Source organism: Grus americana, chromosome 6 (assembly GCF_028858705.1).
Source record: "Grus americana isolate bGruAme1 chromosome 6, bGruAme1.mat, whole genome shotgun sequence".
Lineage (NCBI taxonomy): Eukaryota > Metazoa > Chordata > Aves > Gruiformes > Gruidae > Grus > Grus americana.
Window position 1 is genome coordinate 24932182 of NC_072857.1, and position 18720 is coordinate 24950901.

The window sequence follows — 18720 nt, forward strand, 5'->3', positions numbered from 1 at the left end:
TAAACAGGCGGATGAATCTGAAACAAAAATTATCAACAAGTTCACTTTGTCTGTATGAGAGTCCTTGACAGCATTAGTCCCAGATAAGAAATACTCCAGTTTGAGAACAGTAAAAAAAAAAAAAAAAAAAAGGAAAAAAAAAAAAGAAAAAAAGAAAGGACCAGAAAAAGAATAATAAACAGTTTGTACCATCAGTATTTAAAATGTAATAGCTTCGGATGTAAATATGGGTACGAAGTGGGGAGAAAAACAGTAAAACACGTTTAAAATGTTGGGACTGAAAAATCTGATTTGCCATATAGACAGTATAGACAGTGACTGTTGCCTTCGGTTTGGTTTTTTGTTTGGGGTTTTTGGTTTGGTTGGTTGGGTTTTTTTTTTAATAATACAGATGCATTTATCTTTCTTCTTACCAAAAAAAAAAAAAAAAGAAAAGAAAAGAAAAAGAAAAAGTTGCTCGAAGAGTTGCAGTGAGAGTATGAGTTTCTGTATATGTTTTTTAATGAGCAAAACTACAGAAGGAGAAATTATCTTTATGATGCTTTCAGTTTCCAGGGCAAGTGAAAAACCCACTTTTTTTTCCCAGGCGGTCGGGAGAGAGCATTGTAAAATAATTTTAGGAATGTAGCCTCCCTATAAAACTCGAGTTATGACAAAAGTCTAGCTTTTAATATTTGACGATTTGTGTTAAAACAAAAATTGACCTTCTCGGTTAGCAGCGAGGAAAAAAATCAATAGTATAATTTTCAATAATTCATAACGCGAACGCCATTATGCTAAATCTTAACTATTAATCTTATCCTTTACAAAGTCTCGATTGATTTGTTAATAAAATATCTTCCCGTGCGCGGCAACAGAGGGTATAACTCTTGAAAAAGCTTCAGAAGCAAGAAAATTACCAAGTAGCCCAAGAATGTAGATGAGGCTTTTATTGATCGCCCCTGATTCTCCTTAATACGCATTAATAAATCCCGCAACCTTTTGTCCCCGCACTTGTCAGAAGCGGGGCTTTTACAGGAGCCATCACGGGGACGCACGTTTTTCCGCCCGCCGTGCCACCCGGGGGGTTCCGCGCCCGCGGAGGCTCCGCGGCGCGTGGAGGAGTGGGGGCGGCGGAGGACGGGGGGGGGGGGGGCGGGGGGGGGGGAGGGGGTGCGCATCGCGCGGGGCGGCGCGGCGGGGCCCGGTCCGGCTGCCGCAGCGCGGGCGGCGGGCGCGGCGGGGCGGTGCGGTGCGGTGCCGGCGCGGCGGCCTAGGGGTCGCTGTTGACCGCGGCGGGGCGCGGCGGGGCGGCGCGGCGGGGCGCGTCAGCGGCGGGGCGGCGGGGCGCGGGACGGCGGGCGCTGCCATTGGCCCGGCTGTCATGTGGTCGCGCGGAGGCATCCGCAATTACACGGGAATGTTTTCCTAGAGATGTCAGCCTACAAAGGACACAATCTCTCTTCCTCAAATTCCGCCCCAAAATGTCCTTTCCCAACAGCTCTCCTGCCGCTAATACTTTTTTAGTAGATTCTCTCATCAGTGCGTGCAGGAGTGACAGTTTCTACTCCAACAGCGCCAGCATGTATATGCCACCTAGCACAGACATTGGGACGTATGGGATGCAAACCTGTGGACTCCTTCCGTCTCTGGCTAAAAGAGAAGTTAATCACCAAAATATGGGTATGAATGTACATCCTTATATACCTCAAGTAGACACTTGGACAGACCCGAACAGATCTTGTCGAATAGAGCAACCTGTTACACAGCAGGTCCCCACTTGTTCCTTCACTACAAATATTAAAGAAGAAAGCAATTGCTGCATGTATTCCGATAAGAGATCCAAACTCATTTCTGCAGACGTCCCTTCCTACCAGAGGCTGGTGTCTGAATCATGCCCCATTGAGAACCCCGAGGTTCCCGTCCCAGGATATTTTAGACTGAGCCAGACCTACGCCACTGGGAAAACCCAAGAGTACAATAATAGTCCTGAAACGAGTTCAACTGTAATGTTACAGTTAAACCCTCGCGGCAGCTCCAAACCGCAGATATCTGCTCAACTTCAGCTGGAAAAGAAAATGAATGAAAACCCGAACAACCAAGACAACACCGCTAAAGTCTCTCAAGTGGAAAGTCCCGAGCCCAAGTCCACGTTGCAAGACGAGCGGAGCTGCCTGCCCGAAGGCTCCGTGTCCAGCCCAGAAGTCCAGGAGAAGGAGAGTAAAGGTCTGTATTACCGAGTTTAAGCCGTGCCGTGGTGTAACTCCAACACGCCAGCACCGTAAAGCACGCTCGAATATACTAACGAGCATCACAGCCGTCACATTTAATGCTAAGGAGTATCGGGCTGCAGGTGCTGTGTCTCTGAAGATTTTGGCAGGCAAAAATGCCACACAAAAGGGTCCAAAGATTTTCTGTAGAGATCTGCCTCTCTCGTGCATGCAGACCGCCTCTGTGATGCGGGGAATATAGCCGTGTGCTCCTTAATGCGCTGCAGCAGCCAAAGCAGCCCCATACCTCTAAAAAAGCAGGTCTGGAGGTTGTAAAATACGACCAGCTCAACTTTTCTCTCGTAGTATTTCGCTGTTTTTTTTAATTATTATTATTATTTTTCACTGAGCCTTACTGCGGTTTGATTGCATTTAAAGTTAATTACGATCCTATTAAAATAGGTGAGGAATAGGTGCTACCAGGCTGGTTAAAGTTGGAAACAAATGCACAATGAAAGCAGCAGCCCGCTATCTGCCTGGTCCAAAGGTGGAATATTTCAATGTGGTGCTTTAGATAACCTTGGGTTGGTCTCCAAAAGTGCAACAGTATTTTGAAATGCTTTTGAAAGCTAGAGATGGTGGTAATCTGATTTTATTTTCCCTTTAAAAGTGCACTAAAGCCTTCCTTTCGAACGGCGTGTGTCAAAGAATCCCAAAACGGGAAATTTTCTCCTATCGAAATGTACTTTGCAACCTCTAGGTCGATTTATACCCTACGTGTGCATGGAGATTCTCTTTATCTGAATTATATTTAACAGCCCAGGTCTAGGTTGATGTGGGGCAGATTTGGTTTTGGTGGGAAAAAAAAAATCTTAAAGGAAAATTGAAAAAAAAAAAAAATCCGAGGCAGGGGGTGTTAATTTCTTGTGTATCTTTTTGGCTGGGAAAACGTCTATGCCTGCTCCTAGGTGTACTGGTGTAATGCAGCTGATGGCTGGGGGGGAACCTGCTTCAAAATACACTACGAGGGTATTTGGTAATTGGGATATTTTCGTAGCAAGTGTCGTGGGATCCCGAGGCAGCCATGGCGAGGCTAGACCCGTTAAAATGCGGCCATGGGGCTGATGGCAGGTTAAATATTGTTGAAATGCTAAACGCCAGCTGAAAACTTGAGAGCCCATTTCTGGAAGGGGCAGGAGAGCGGGGCGGCCGGAAGGCAGGGTGCCGTGTGTGGGGACGGGCGAGCCCAGCCTGGCAGCAGGTCCTCCTTCTGTGCCCACACCTCACCCGAGCTGTGTTTAATGCCCACATCAACCATATATGCCAGACACTGCAGAGGAGGGGTCATGGCCAAGGGTACACTCTAACAGCCTGAGGTATTTTTTATTTTTCTTCTTCTTCTTCTTCTTCTTCTTTGATTTTGATAGAGGAAATCAAGTCTGATACTCCAACAAGCAATTGGCTAACTGCAAAGAGTGGCAGAAAGAAGAGGTGTCCTTATACTAAACACCAAACACTGGAATTAGAGAAAGAGTTCTTATTCAATATGTATCTCACTCGAGAGCGCCGTCTAGAGATCAGTAAGAGCGTAAACCTCACTGACAGGCAGGTCAAGATTTGGTTTCAAAACCGCAGAATGAAGCTCAAGAAGATGAGCAGGGAGAACCGAATCCGGGAACTGACCGCTAATCTGACCTTCTCTTAAACCCTAACCCCGGGGGGGGCACCAGTGAGGAATGGGCACAGCACCGCCACTTGCTAAAGGCAGGAGAGACTCTGGCAAAACCCGGCATTTTCCAGTTTTGTTTTGGTTTTTGGTTTGGTTTGGTTTTTTTTTTCTGATAGAATGTGACTCTTCGTCCTTCTTTTAGCGCTGCAAGTGAATATGTATTACTATGATGAGTATATATAAAACCTAGCACGTGTAATTTATTTTTGTTCTCATCGTAATGCAGGGTAACTATTATTGAATATTATCATTTGGTCTTAACTTATTGGAACTGTCGAACATCCAAGCAATGTGACTTTTTCATGTTTTTACTAACAAAATGGTATTTATGTGGGGCTGTTACACGGGCCATAACGTTTTGAGTACATTCAATACTTTAAGAAAAAAAGAGGGGAAAAACTTTGGGGGCGGGGGGAAAAAGAAGCACATTATAATGTAACTATCCTCGCAAATGAACTTAGAGATTGTCCTTCGTAAAATGGAATATTTCCTTCTTCTCCATTGTAGACATTTCCTTGTGGTGCATATGTGGAATAGTAGTCGTTCAGCAGCAATATGTCCTTCTTGTGCATGTTCTGTTCGCATGTATAATGCAATAAACTCTGTAAACTACTGCGGTTCCTTTGGTTTTCTACGAATGTTTAAAGTACGGATGCAGGCTGGTCTCCTGATCTTTCTCTATCAGCAGTTATTTGGACTGATGTACCTTCTTTGCCATTTTCTGCTCTTTGTGTGTGTCTGCCTGGTTCTCTTTCTTTCTTTCTTTCTTTCTTTCTTTCTTTCTTTCTTTCTTTCTTTCTTTCCTTACCCCCTTTTCTTCCCCCCCTTCCTTTTTTTAGGGGTGGGGTGGAGACTGAGGCGGGAAATGATGTAAACCTAATTCATTTATAATTGTGCCTGTAAACAAATGATTAATTGATAAAATGTTGTGTGATGTTCGCAGTCTGACAAACTGAATGACAAAAAAAAAAAAAAAAAGAGGGAGAAAGGAAAAAAAAAAGAAAAACGTAGTAAAATATTATGACCTAAACTGGACATCCTCATCCAATCAGCTCATAAATGGTAAGTGATAAAAAATCTTTCTACTACAAGCTGTGAGCAATATGTGTGTCATTTTATTTGACGTTCATATGTTGATTTAAAAAATATCAGTCACTGCGTGCTTAAGGTGTAGACTTTGATTTCGTGTCTTTACTCGCTAAAAAAAAAAAACCAAACCCACATCATAACAAATGCAAAGCTGGGTATGAGTAAATGTTAAGGAGTTTGGTTCTTGGTCAGCACAAGAGCTTTCAGAAGATGGTGGATGGGAAAATCCCCTCAAACATCTGGCAAGATTGGCTTTTCCGAGCAGAAATGCTCCCAAGCTTGCTTGCAAAAGTACACCAGCCTCTTCAGACCTACTTTTGTCACCCTGCACCGTTTCTGTTTGCTCAGAGATCGTTTTATTTCGCGCAATTCCATTTTAGTAGCACACAGCCAGATAATGAAGTTCACGACTCTTAACCCTTTCTGTACATAGCTGAAAAATGTTATTAGCAGGGCTCTGCACTGGAAGCTGAGGAAGGGTGTCTGTGAGAGAGAGCGAGAGGGTGAGTGCCTGTGTGAGCAGAAATACTAAGCAGAACTGTAAATGGCTTGCAAATGAACATGACTCCAAATTGAAGTGCAAATACTTGGGCATACTCGCACCTTCAAACAGTCCTAGAAAAATAGCGTGGCTACTGTTTGCACTGGGAAACCAGCTTGCTCGCAATCAACGCCCATTCCTCCCCTAAGCAGTTTCTAAATCAAGAAATTAAACGCAAGATAGTGCCAATGTTGTCTGACTTGGTGACAATGATACTGCTTATACTGCAGCTGGTGGAGCTGTATTTTACTCTCTTGTTGCTGATGTTCAATTTAAGCCAATACTTTCTCATGTGCACGTTTACTCGTGGGGCATAAGTATATTTTCCTCAAACCAAAGCATCACCATTTTGAAGCTGCGGGAGCCGCAAGCACGTAGGTATTTTGTGCTTGCTCTCGTTTCGAAAACAAACAACGAAACGGTGCTCAAAAAACCCACCCTCTTTAAATATTGCATACATTTGAACCGTCTTTTCTTTTCCTTTAAAGATACTCGCTACAGCACCAAAGAAGTTTCAGCAGTGGGAAGTAATTAGCTGGCTCCATACCAAGTGTTTAACGTATATAAAAAAGAAAGCTCACACTAATCTGCGTGCTTTATCAATTTATATCTGTGTGAAGCGAGGGACAATTCTTCGCCATACCACAAGCCCTGCTTCTAGAGAAAAATATGACACGTATGAAATGCAAAGGAAAATGCTAAAGTGAGATGATAAAAAAAAGGGGGGGGGGGAAGGAAAAAAAATGAGGGGGGAAAGGAAGAAAACAACCTAAGAGAGTAATAAATCATTAAATAAACAGGAATTTCAGTCCCTTCCTCACACCGGCCAGCGAGTAGGAAGTGTTTTCTCAGTGCTGTTGTTTGTGCCCTCGGCGGGCTGTGCTACGGGCTCTCCACTAACTGTGTGCGTTTCCTCCAGATCCCGACACAGCCACCGTCCCTCGCTCGGGAGAGCAGGCGTGGGCAGAAGACCATGGGTAATCTAGTTTTCAATACTAACCGGGCAGCGTTTCGCTCGGGGAAAGATAACCGGGCCAGGGAGGGAGAGGAGGGGAGGGAAGGGAAGGAAAAGAAAGCAAAGCGGGCGAATATCTCACGTAGGCATTGAACGTGGCCAGCGCGGCCCGGCCCAGCTCCCCCTGAACTAGGGGCGGAGGAGACGGCTCTGCCGGCGAGCGGGGGGCAACGGCAGCCCCGCGGCCCGGAGCCTGCCCGCCCCTGCGGCCCTTACCCCCCGGCCGCGGCTCTGCCCGCTGCGGGGCCAGGCGGCCTCCTCCGGGCAGCGTTTGCCCGCGTCCCCTCCCGGGCCGCGCTGGGCACCGTGAGGGGGGCTGTGTTGGAGCTGTGTAGTCCCAAAGTTTCGCAGATACAGGAGCATGTGTTCAGCCACACGTCAGTTGTGCTCGGAGACACAGGCTTTGCTGTTTCCATCCGTCCATTTTATTAGGGACACATTAATCTATAATCAAATACACCTCATAAAATTTTTATTGAAAGGCATAAAATCATTACAGAGGTCTTCCACCTGTTTTAAAACAACACAATGGGCATCTCTTTTAAAAAGTGTATCTTTTCCATGGAAACTTTCTGTCCGGGGGGGCGGGGAGCGGATAATAATACCCGCACATGCTCTGAAATATGGAAGTACCGCAATGTGCTTTTACTGTAACATTTTCCTGTTTTATGAGAAGTCGTTACAGTCCCAGCTTGCGATGGTTTGTTTTTACAGGCAAGAATCCCCCTTTCCCAGCGGGTTTCCTCAGCAGCTTGGAGTGTGATTAGCAAGCCAAGGCTGTTGGATTTATTTAAACACCCTGCCTCTCATTGATTAAGAAATGAATGGCAGAAATCACTCAAAGGAGGTGAAGAAATAGTCCGCGCCCGCCGCGGCCGTGGGCTGCCAGCGCAGCCACGCCCGCCGCGCCCCGGGCAGGCAGGGCGGGCAGGCGGGCAGGGCAGGCGGGCAGCGAAAGCGAGCAGGGCAGGCGGGCAAGGCGGGCAGGGCAGGCGGGCAAGCAGGGCAGGCAGGCGGGCAGGCAGGCGGGCAAGCAGGCAGGGCGGGCAGGGCACGGCGGGCGGCCCCGGCGCGGTCCGGGCACGCAGCCGGCGCGGCGCTCTGTGCGGGGCCGTTGTTGATGATGATTTTTTTTTTAATCACAGCAGCCCCAGTTTAGCGGATTGATTTACTCGCAGTATTGGTAAATATGATCACGTGGGCTCCGCAACCAATGGTTGAGGGTTGCAGTCTGCAAAATACTACGATTGTTCTCCGGGAGGGTATCATATACAGTTAACAGTGTAACCTTTTATATGACTAAGAGGGGAGCCTAAAATGTCGTCTAGTGGCACCATAAGTAACTATTATGTCGATTCTCTCATAGGCCATGAAAGCGAAGAAGTTTACGGGAGTAGATTCGTCCAGGGAGGTCACAGTGCGACCTCCAGGCCATCAGGTGTTGCAGAGAGTTCAGATTTTTCCTCCTGTAGCTTTGCACCAAAATCCACCGTGTTCTCCACCTCCTGGTCCACGGTTCACCCTCAGCCGTCTGCGGCAATGACCGGGATCTACCACCCCTACATGCACCAGCCCCACTTAGGGGCAGCCGACGCCGGCCGCTACGTGCGCTCCTGGATTGAGCCCTTCCCGGGCTTCCCGGGCGGCGGCGGCGGCAGCGGCGGCGGCGGCGGCAGCGGCGGCTCCGCGTCCAGCTCCGGCTCCTCCAACGGGCGTCACTACGGGATAAAGCCGGAGACGGGAGCAGCCGCCTCCTCATCTTCCTCCTCCTCCTCCTCCTCCAAAAGGACTGAGTGCTCCTCGTCCCGGGAATCCCAGGGGATCGGTGTGCCCGAGTACACGTGCAGCTCCTTCCTCCAGGAGCCCCGGGAGAAGGCGGCTGCCGGCAGCTCTAAGGACCCCGCCGCCTGCAGCCACAACCCCAGCCCGAGCAGCGATCTGAAGGAGGAGAAGCAGCAGCAACTTGACCCAAGTAAGTAAAAAAAAAAAAAAAAAAAAAAAAAAAAGGTGGGGAGAGAGAGGGAGAGATGCAGAAAGAGAGAAAGAGAGAAAGAGAGAAAGAGAGAAAGAAAGAAAGAAAGAAAGAAAGAAAGAAAGAAAGAAAGAAAGAAAGAAAGAAAGAAAGAAAGAAAGAAAGAAAGAAAGAAAGAAAGAAATTGCCCCTTTGATTTATTGCCGAAACCTGTAAGGCTCGAATGTGCAAAACTGATAGTTTTACTAACCTATAAAAACGTCTAGACGCCTACCCCAGCGCAAGCAGCAACAAGCACCCATAAAAGACTCCACATAACCACCTACCATCAAGACATCATTTGTACAGTAAACAGACTGGGGCATTAAGGCTTTTATGATAATTCCTCCAAAGTTGTGAAAACAGTCCATCCTTCGTTAAATTAATTTAACGACCTTTCTCCCCCCCCCCCCCCCCCCGCTCCGTTCCCTATATACCTCCCTTCTTCCAGATAACCCTGCAGCAAACTGGATCCACGCTCGTTCAACGAGGAAAAAGCGTTGTCCCTACACAAAGTATCAAACTCTGGAACTGGAAAAGGAATTTCTCTTTAACATGTACCTCACCCGAGACCGCCGTTACGAAGTAGCTAGGATTTTAAATCTCACAGAGAGACAGGTCAAAATCTGGTTTCAGAACAGAAGAATGAAAATGAAAAAGATGAACAAGGAGAAAGGCAATAAAGGGGACTAACGCTGGGGTAGAAACGCATTTGGGGAATATTGCTTTAGTTTTGAGTTTGGGGCTTTTGGGTTTTGTTTTAGGTTTTGTTTGGAGTTTGGGGTTTTGGTTGTTGGGTTGGTTTTTTTGTTGTTGGTTTGGTTTTATTCTTCCCCTGCCCCCTCAGCCCCCCATACGTTTCTCCTCCTCCTCCCGCGCCCCCCCACCCCAGAAACTTTAAATCAATCTGGTCTTTTTTTTTTTTTTTTTAAGATAGAAGTGAAACGTGGTCTGTGTCAGGTATTTTGGGAAATTTTGTCTTGCTCGCCAACGTGTTTTGCAGAGTCGCTTCATCCCCCCCTCCTCCTTCCCAGACCGTTTGGTTGAAGATATTGTGAGTGCACGTTAGCTTTGGGAGCTCTATCTGATGTTAAATGTTTGACATGTTTCTTAAAAGTGATGTAGTCTAGATAGTTACTTTGCCAAAACAAAGGTAAGGAAATTAATTATAATTACGATAATAAAATATATATTAAATTACAGTCGCTTAAATCAATGGGGGTGCTGTGTTGTCCACGATTTACTAAGAGGAAACCTTACCCAAAACCTCTGCTTTCTAGGTCTGAATTTTGCTCCTTCGCAATAGATGTCACAGCGAGGCCACGAGCTATTCCCCCCTTTAGTGCACTATTAGGAGGTTGTCTCATCCTTGAAGCCGTTCGCAATAGGCCTAACGTCTCCCGGTCCCCCGGCTAGCTGGCGTCCCTGCCCCCGGTGACTGTTGTATTAATTAACCACCTCGTGTCTCGAACTACGGACCTGTTGTAATTGTTGTCAGTTATTACACAATAAAGTCTGCCGTGACCGAACGACAGCGCTGCGGTGAGAGGAGAAATCTGTGCGCCCCTCGCGATGCTCTCCGCGCCGCCGACCCCGCCGCGCAGCCCCCGCGCAGCTCCCGCGGAGCCCACCGCGGGCCGAACAGTGCCGAGCCGGGGCCGCGGGAATGCGCGGCCGCGCTGCCGGGGCAGCAGCACCTCTGGCAGCCACAAAGGCCGGAGGAAAATGATTTCCCCCCCTCCCCTCGCCTAATGGCTATTTGCTCTTGGAGGTCAGTGGCGGGGAGGCCGAATTCGGTGCGCCGTGTAGGTGCGCCTGCTGCCGGACTGCTTCCGAACGCCTTATGTACGAGCGGTCTTTGAAACATCCGCGATCTCTTGGGATCATTTAGGAAATATTTCCGCACCGGTCCTCCAGAGCCAGTGAAACAAAATGATGCCTATTCGCTTAAACCCTTTTTTTTTTTTTTTTTTTTTGGCCGTTTCTAACCTCTGCGCTCTTTAATCTGAAGGTTGGGAAGCTCTGGGGAGACACGGCTGCTTCCAAACGTTCAGCTTTGTTGGCGAGAGCTCATTTAGCAACGCGTTTCATGCCTTCTGCATTTATAAACACACATGACTTTATCAAGATAATTGAGATGAAGTTCATTGTAAAAAATGCTTTGTTTAAAGAGCAACCATTAAAATGAAGGACCCGTAAATATTTACGAGCAGTTCGGTTAATTCAAGATTAAGGGGAGAGCTGAGAGACCTGGTGTTTAATGTTTTTTACCTCTGAAAAAAAAAAAAAAAGTAAAGAAAAAAGGAAAAAAAAAGGCAAAAGCATGCAGTGCCAGGAAAAGGTGTTGCATTGCTTCCCATCCATTGTCGAGAAGATACCTATAATTCTTTTAAAACAGGAAGAACCGTGGTATAATAAAACCATTGAGATGGCTAGACGTCTGGACCTAATGAGTTTACGATATGCTATGGCGCTTTTCTTTGAAACCACCTTATTTTGATGTTTGTGTTTGTTAGAGGGGGAAAAAAGCCAAAAAATGCAGACAAACTAGGTCTTAAAATCTTGGACTATAAATTTCAATACGTCAGCGTTGGGCCAAGGCAACAGACTCGAAAAAGACCCGAAGGTCACGAAACTGAGACATTTTACAAAGTCCACTGATTTGTTGAAATGTATTTTATTGGATATTCTACCGCGATGAATCCTACGATGTTAGCCTCCATATTTTCGAAAATAACCATGGAGGGAGCTGATCTATAACTAACAACAGGTAAACAATATTTTTGCGACACAACACTCTATTATATTGATTCTAGCAGAGGCTCTGGTAAGAAATTGTCAACAAGCCCACACCATCTCTTTTTAATATTTTTATCTATGGCAGATTGACAGATTTTACGCTGTTTATTTTCCTTCCCCCTTCTTTGTTTACCTATTTCTAATACTGTGTGCGTTTATTTCAAAATGGCAGAAAGAGACCCAAACGTCTTGAACAACGAAACGCAGTTCTTCCACGGAAATTACTTTTAGTGTCAAGCTGAAGAATAATTTAATTCCTACCCATTGGTTGTGTTAATATATGTCTGTACATCTGTATATGCACAGGCGCGTGCACACACACACGCATTATACCAAATAATTCACAGGCGTGTGTGATGAAGGGGGCGGTGAACAAAGATTCATCTTTACTTTCGTTTACATAAATCAATCCATAAATACATAAATGCACAGGCAAACAAAATAACATGTTCAAGACAAAAACGTATAACTCTGAAACTACCACACAAGGAGAGTTCGTGGTGCAATATGTGGGGAAACATGATCGAAAACGCGATAGCAGCGGTCTTCAAAGCTCAGGCGTCTTTCCTGGCTGCCATGTGTAAACGAGGCGCATTCTTTGTATGTAGTTAATTATAGCACTGGCAAAAAAATAAAAGAGGGTCACTGAAATGTGCTAAGAAAATGGCACTGTAAACGCCGACCGACCGAAAAAAAAAAAGGGGGGGGGGGGAAGGAAAAGGAAGAAAACCAACCCAAAAGCAGAAAGCAAAGGAAGAGCCGCTCATCACCGAGCGCACCGCCGTAGGAGGCCAGAGCCGCGCCGGTGTCCCGCAGTGGCACAGGGACCTTGAGGAGCCTTTTGGGTTTCTGGCGGAACCACCGGCCGGTGACGGGGCCGGTGGAGCCGCGGGCAGCGCAGGCAGCGCGGAGCGGGAGGGCGCTGCCTGCCGCCGCCGCTCCGCGCCGCCAGAGGGCGCCCGCGCTCCACTCTAGCTCCTGCGCCGCGCCCCGCTCTCCGCGCACCGCTCCGCGCCCCGCGCACCGCTCTCTGCACCCCCGGCCGGGGTAACCGCGGGCTCACTGCTTGGCACCGCAGACCCACGCGGGTGGCGGTGCTGTCCCGTGGGACTGGCGCCCCGATGGGATGAGCATGCGGAGAGGCGGAGAAGTGGAGGGCCGGGGGCGGGGGGGGCCGGGGCCGGGACGCGGCGCGGATGCGGGAAGCAGCCGTTGCGTCTCCGCGCCTCTCCGCAGGGTGAGGCGGTGTTTCTCTACCGCCGCTCCCGCCCTGCCTGGCCTGGCCTTCTGCCTTCCCGCTGCTCTCCTACGACGGGCTTTGGCTGCTGTCCTTGTAGCACCAAAAATCCATGTGTGCGTCCCCCGCCCGGGCCTCTCCCTCCCACCCCGCCTGGCGTCGGGCTGCACGGGGGTCCCTGAGCCTCCGCCGGCTACCCAAAGGGGTGTGCCCCGGGTCGCGGGGCCTCTGGCCGGGCAGGGTGCCCCTGCGGGCCCGGGGCCCGTTCGGGCGCTCGTAAGCGGGGCAGCCCAGCTGGTCACCTAGACAAAGCCAGTTAACTGCCATGGAGGCGGGGGTGGTGGTGGTGGGGGAACGGAGTGTGATAGGGAAGGAGCCTGTGATGCTTTTTATGTAACCACAAATATTTTTTTGTCAATTCACACCAGACGGTCACACGTGGCTCTGGCGGGACGCGTCTTATATTTCACCTACATTTTTCGTCTCTTCAAAATGGGGCGGACTCGAGCTCCTGGGGGTGTCTGTCCGAAAGGCTGGTTCCCACTGCAGAACGAAGCGGGGAACAGAAGACTGGAGACGGTGCTCGGGGAGAAGGGCCCGCGCAGGCGGCCGGGCCGCGCTCACCCCGCGGGGGCGGCCAGCCCGAGGAGCCGGGGCAGCCTGCCGGGCAGCGCCCTCCTTCCTTCCCTTCGGAGAACAGGGCTCGCTTATTTCGGACTGCGTCCCTGAGCGGTGCTAACCGCTCACCCACACATTTATTTTTTCCTTTTCTCCCTCTCTCTGCCTCGGTAATGACGTCCACCAAGGGTGAAATGATGGAAAGTATATTCATAGGCATGATTTCCATTAAGTATCAATTAACCTGGAGCCTCAGCCATGCGTGCACGGCGTCAAGGGTGAATGTGCATCTCATTTCCCAGCGCTCTGCTCGTCTGCAAGGAAATGACCCGGAGGGTCCGTTGGCACAGGGACCCGGCCGCGGCACGCTGCTGCCCTTCGGACTCCCCCCAGCTGCCCTCGCCGGCACCCCCGGCTCCCTGCTCTGGCCATCGGCTCCCCCCGGCAGGTCTCTGCCCTTCACGGCCGGAGGTGCAGGCCGCGCTTCAGCGCTTAGCCGCGGCCCCGAGTCTGGGCGGTCCCTGCGGCGTCGCCCCGGGCAGCGCGCCCGCGGTTGTCGCTCGGGATCCGCGCGGCCGCCTCGCCCGTGCGCGGCCGGGGTTTCGGCGGCTCCCGGCCAGCGCGCACCGGCGGGGGGAGCGGGGGCGCCGCGGCTGGGGTGGATCCGGGCAGGGCTGGGCCAGGTTTTTTTCTTGCCTGAGGAGCGGCACATGTAAACTGAAGCCAAAAGTCCCCCCTGAGTTCATGAGCGTGTGTGTGTGTGTGTGTGTGTGTATGTGTGTGCGCGCGCGTGTGTGTGTGTGCGCGTGTGCGTGCGCGGGCTGCTGTGTGCCTAATAGGAAATAGTAAAAGCAGTGAGGCAGGTCATTTTGGGAGCGATTATATTCCAGTCCTGGTCACCACATACACGGAGAGCAGGAGCGGGGAGCGCACGGGCGAGCGGCGGCGGCGGCATGAGCGCGGCGTAGAGGCACCGGCGGCGGCGGCGGCGGCTGGAGCAGCGCCCCGTGCCCGCGCCCGCGCCCCCGCCCGCCGCTGCCCCCTCCCCGATGAGCTCCTACTTTGTCAACCCGCTCTACTCCAAGTACAAGGCGGCGGCGGCGGCGGCGGCGGCGGGGGAGCCCATCAATCCCCCGTACTACGACTGTCACTTCGCGCCCGAGGTGAGCGGCCGCCACGCCGCCGCCGCCGCTGCTGCCGCCGCCCTGCTCTACGGGAACGGCGCGGCCGTCGGCGGCTTCCCGCACCCCGCGCCCGGCGGGGCGGGGGGCGGCGGCGGCGCGGCCGCGGACTTTTACCACCCGGCCGGGGGGAGCCCCACGGCCGCCTACCAGCCGCCTCCTCCTCCCCCCGCCGCGCCTCCGCCTCCTGCCCCCTGCAGCGGGGTTACCTGTCACGGGGAGCCCGCTAAATTTTACGGATACGATAACTTACAGAGACAGCAGATTTTTACGACACAGCAAGAGGCCGAGCTGGTACAATATCCTGACTGTAAATCGTCCCGTGCTAATATTGGCGAGGAACCAGACCACTTAAATCAGAGCTCGTCTCCTGCTCAAATGTTTCCCTGGATGAGACCACAAGGTTGGACGCAGTCAAAAATTTGCTTCCATCTCACGTCTGAGTTTGAAACTTTCTTTTCCTCCTCCCGCTTCTTTCTCGCTACCTTTCGCTCCCTGCCTCTGCCTCCCTCTCTCCCTGCCTCTCTCCCCGCGATTCCTATCACCGCGGCGGCTTGCGATAATAAAACGATACAATAGGCAAACAGAATCTCTGCAGAAGGCTGCTGCCACCCCAGGAGTAGCCTTAAAGTCGCCACTCGGACACAGAGGCGCAGCCGACACGCTCGCCCGGCTCCCGCCGCCGCTGCCTTAACGGGAAGGGTGCAGGACCGGGGGGTGCCGGTTACTAGATAATAAAGTGACCCCGTAAACTCGGTCCCGTAACCCCCGATGCAGGGGGAGAGCTGAGGCGTTTCGTGCATCTGTTATCGCTTTTTCCCCGCACTCATGTGTAAAGCTCTAGACTCCTCCGTGCCCTCCGCTTTCTCTCCCTGCGTTTCTGCGGGGCTTCTCTCGAGGGATTTCCAGAGGAACTCGAGCTCTCGCTCCCTGCCTGCGCCTTGCTGTGAACGACCACACCAAGCTCCAAAACCCTGTGTTTTTGTTTTAAACAGCAGCGCCGGGTAGGAGGAGAGGAAGACAAACATACAGCCGATTCCAGACTCTAGAGCTGGAAAAGGAGTTCCTCTTTAACCCCTATCTGACCAGGAAGAGGAGGATCGAGGTGTCCCACGCACTAGGACTCACCGAGAGGCAGGTAAAGATCTGGTTTCAGAACAGGAGGATGAAATGGAAAAAAGAGAACAACAAGGACAAATTCCCCACTTCCAGACAGGAGGGAAAGGAAGGGGAGGCCAAAAAGGAAGCACATGATCTGGAAGAAGACAGAGCTGAAGGCCAGACGAATTAAATTTTGCCCTAAAAGCCTTTGTGAAAGGCTATAAAAAAATAACTAGCTCCATAGCCCGGCATCTCGGCCCGTCTCTCCCTCTACGTGGTTCTGCCGTGGGACGAGTGACCCCGTGTCCCTCCGCTTGACATTTCTCTGCTTCGGGTGTTTCACTTGTTTGTGGTTTTGTTTTGTTTTTAACTGTATCCAGAACAATCTCTAGATTTAACAGTTCATCTACTTCTTTTGGAAATTTGATACAGAGTTTGTAGCGATACATTTCTAATGATATATATATATATACACATATTTTTTTGCAATCTTAAAAGACGGTGATTGCGGGAAACGACATAAACTTCCTAATAATAAATGCCAATAAGCAAGACATTTAACAATGCTTTATTAATCAACACAAGTGCACTTGTACTATTTTAATTCTTGTTCTTACGTTAAGTAAATTAAATAAATTTAATAAATTTGAAGAAAAGATCTTAGAAATATATTTAACCTACTGCTATTGATATTTGATTAAAATAAACCAAATTTATTCAAATACAAAATGTATCGGCTTGCTGATAATTCTTTCTGTAAATCCATTCCTCCAGTAACCTTCAGAGCCTCTCCGTGCCCGGACTAACTCTCTCCTGCGACTTTCCCCCGTCCTTCCTCCAATGCTGGGTGTTTCTGTGGGGTCTGGGAATGGAACATTGGATACAAAACCTGGTTTTCGCTCCCTGCCGCCTGCACATCCTGCCATCGCCACCGACATTTCGGAGGCCCCTAGCCATGGGCTCTGCGAGGCCGGGCTTAAAGCAGCGGCCAACGGGGGCTGCGGCCCCTCCTGCGGGCTAAGCCCACGTTCTGGTCCAGCCTTGGGATACCCCTCGACGTGTGCGCCTGGGCCCTGCCTTCGCCTTTCCTGTGCTCCCCCCCCCGGGGGGGGGCTGCGGGGTAGGGGGGCCATTGCTGGCACGCACGGCCCTATACTCCGTGGAGCCGTCCGCTGCTCCGGCCCGGCTGGGGGGAGACGAGACCGGGGCTCACGCCGGGCCCTCGCCAGCCCCGAGGGCTACTCCCGACCGGTGCGTGGCTTTCAGCTGCGCCATGCAAACCGCGGCCAAACCAGGAGGACAAGCAGATAAATGCAAAGGTTTTGTGGCCTTGTGCGGGACTGTAACGGTCTGTGGTACCAAAACACGCGTCAACGGCGGGGGGGGGAAGGCATTTTTTCCTTTAAATATGATCGCACGGTTTGGGTGCTTTTCCCAGCGGAGGCCGCAGCCAGCGAAGGCAGAGCCTGCCGCACAGTTCCCCACAACACGGGAAGAAAAGTCCTCTCGGATCAGTAAAACGGTTTAATTTATCTCCCCCTCTCTCCTCCCTCCCCTTTTTCCCGCTCCGCGGCGGGGTCCCGCAAACCGCGGTATCTGAGAGGACGGCCGAGATCAGTCCTGTTTAGGAACAGCAGGCAGAGGGCTGAGGTATGAGGTATAAATCCCTACTAAGATTTCTGCGTCATTTTTTCCCCACCGCCTCACGCCTCCGTGAGTGATGGTTCCGTGAAGGGAACCGCTGGGACGCGCCAGCCATTGCGAAAAACACGGCAAATTTATATTATCTGCCCCAGAAACGAGCCTGCTCCCGACGGACCAGGGAACGAGCCAGGGCCCCGCTCGGAAACTGACATCCAGGGGCCTCGGGAGGTGACGGCCGCCGGCGTGCCCGCCCGGCGTTGGGGCCCTTATCCGCACCCACGGTTCCGTTCTCGGGAAACGACACGGCACGGCCGGGAACTGCAGTCCCCGGGGTCGGGATTTGTAAAGCGAGTTTAGTTCATTTCGTTTCCTTTCCTCTTCCCCCCTTCCCACTGCCGAGCCAAGCATGCTTCCACTCCTGCAAAGCGCCAGCTCTAGAGGGAGGCACAAGCAAGCGGAGCTATTGTTCTGGGTTTATTCTAATCGTGTAATTGGTTAAAGTTGTAAGTGCGGGGAAACTGCAGCAAAGTGGTGAAGTAAACATTTTGCTGCATGGATTTGCATAAATACACCGGTATCCCTAGTGTCCAGGAAAGACGCGGGGCTGGTAGCGGCGGGTTTAAGGAAACCCAGTCGCCTGGCGCGGAAAAAAACCCTCGCCTTTCAAAATAATACCCACTACCAGTGGCTCCGGCATGTTGGGTCTCCGGGCAAGGAACGAGCCCTTTTCCTCTGCTGCGCTTGCGGCCGCGGCTGGGCGCAGCGGGGTCCCAGCGGGCCCTGCCGCAGGGAAAGCCGGGCTGCTGCCGCCCGCTGCAACCCCAGGCTGCCTGCGGGGGGGAAGCGCATAACGGAGACCTTCACATCCGAGCGGAGCACTTCCTAGGCTAATATTTGTCCGGGAAGGAGCTGCTGCCGTGGTTGTTTTTTTCATTTCCAGACAAAGAGAATAAAATTAAAATATTACTGACGAAGTTTCCGTTAGCAGCACTCTCCCAGGGCCGACTGGGAACGCAGCCACGCAGGCAAAAACTGACTTCCTTCTTATGCACACATCATTTGGGAAGGCCTAGTGGTAACTGGCGTCGTCCCTGTCTTATTTATTAAGGAAAAAAATTAAAATCGCTATAGTTATTAAGGTATTTCCCCCCATACCCTGGCAGTTGAATCACTCCTTCGTTATTACTTGGAGTATGGATTTTAAAAAATAAAGAAAAGAAAAGAAAAGAAAAGAAAAGAAAAGAAAAGAAAAGAAAAGAAAAGAAAAGAAAAAAGGAAAAGCGAGCCAGAAATTGGCCCGGGCGGTCAGTAAACCCCCGGCAAAACCGGAGCCATCGAGCTCCGGAGCAGGCAGCGGTGTTTTGGCAGGAAAAAGCCGTAGCTGCGCGGGTCGCAGTGACAGCGGCGGCGAGAGGCCGCCTGTGACAGCCGCAGCGCGGATGTACCGCGCCTTTAGTTTCCGCGGAATTTCTCCGTTTCTACGTCGAACAGCTCTGCGCGGCTGTGGATGCTGCAGAGCCACCGAGAAAGGTGCCTGGTACCTTGGCCGAAGGACACGCTGCACGG

General features: G+C 51.0%; 3 protein-coding genes across 7 annotated transcripts; all 3 read left to right on the forward strand.

The window, feature by feature from the left end:
* Positions 1-1421: 1421 nt before the first annotated feature.
* On the forward strand, positions 1422-4532 carry HOXD10 (homeobox D10). The gene is made up of 2 exons (XM_054830605.1): positions 1422-2205; positions 3617-4532. Exons 1-2 carry the CDS (start codon positions 1464-1466, stop codon positions 3892-3894), a joined length of 1020 nt encoding a protein of 339 aa, XP_054686580.1. The 5' UTR covers positions 1422-1463; the 3' UTR covers positions 3895-4532.
* A 387-nt stretch (positions 4533-4919) lies between these two features.
* Positions 4920-10743, forward strand: HOXD9 (homeobox D9). Of its 4 annotated transcripts, none has more exons than XM_054830608.1 (5): positions 4920-4980; positions 6468-6525; positions 7930-8535; positions 9026-9274; positions 9855-10743. In XM_054830608.1, the coding sequence occupies exons 1-4, from the start codon at positions 4978-4980 to the stop codon at positions 9265-9267; spliced, it is 909 nt and encodes a 302-aa protein (XP_054686583.1). In that variant the 5' UTR covers positions 4920-4977; the 3' UTR covers positions 9268-9274; positions 9855-10743. The 4 variants fall into 4 exon arrangements, 3 of the variants coding, with proteins under 3 accessions (XP_054686583.1, XP_054686582.1, XP_054686584.1); XR_008577727.1 differs by having other exon boundaries at positions 4930-4980; positions 9026-9628; positions 9855-10741; XM_054830607.1 differs by having other exon boundaries at positions 4930-4980; positions 9026-10738.
* Positions 10744-13977: 3234 nt separating this feature from the next.
* On the forward strand, positions 13978-16166 carry HOXD8 (homeobox D8). 2 transcript variants are annotated; one of them, XM_054830850.1, is made up of 3 exons: positions 14018-14391; positions 14665-14812; positions 15405-16166. In XM_054830850.1, the coding sequence occupies exons 1-3, from the start codon at positions 14278-14280 to the stop codon at positions 15698-15700; spliced, it is 558 nt and encodes a 185-aa protein (XP_054686825.1). In that variant the 5' UTR covers positions 14018-14277; the 3' UTR covers positions 15701-16166. The 2 variants fall into 2 exon arrangements, with proteins under 2 accessions (XP_054686824.1, XP_054686825.1); XM_054830849.1 differs by having other exon boundaries at positions 13978-14812.
* The last annotated feature ends 2554 nt before the right edge of the window (positions 16167-18720 follow it).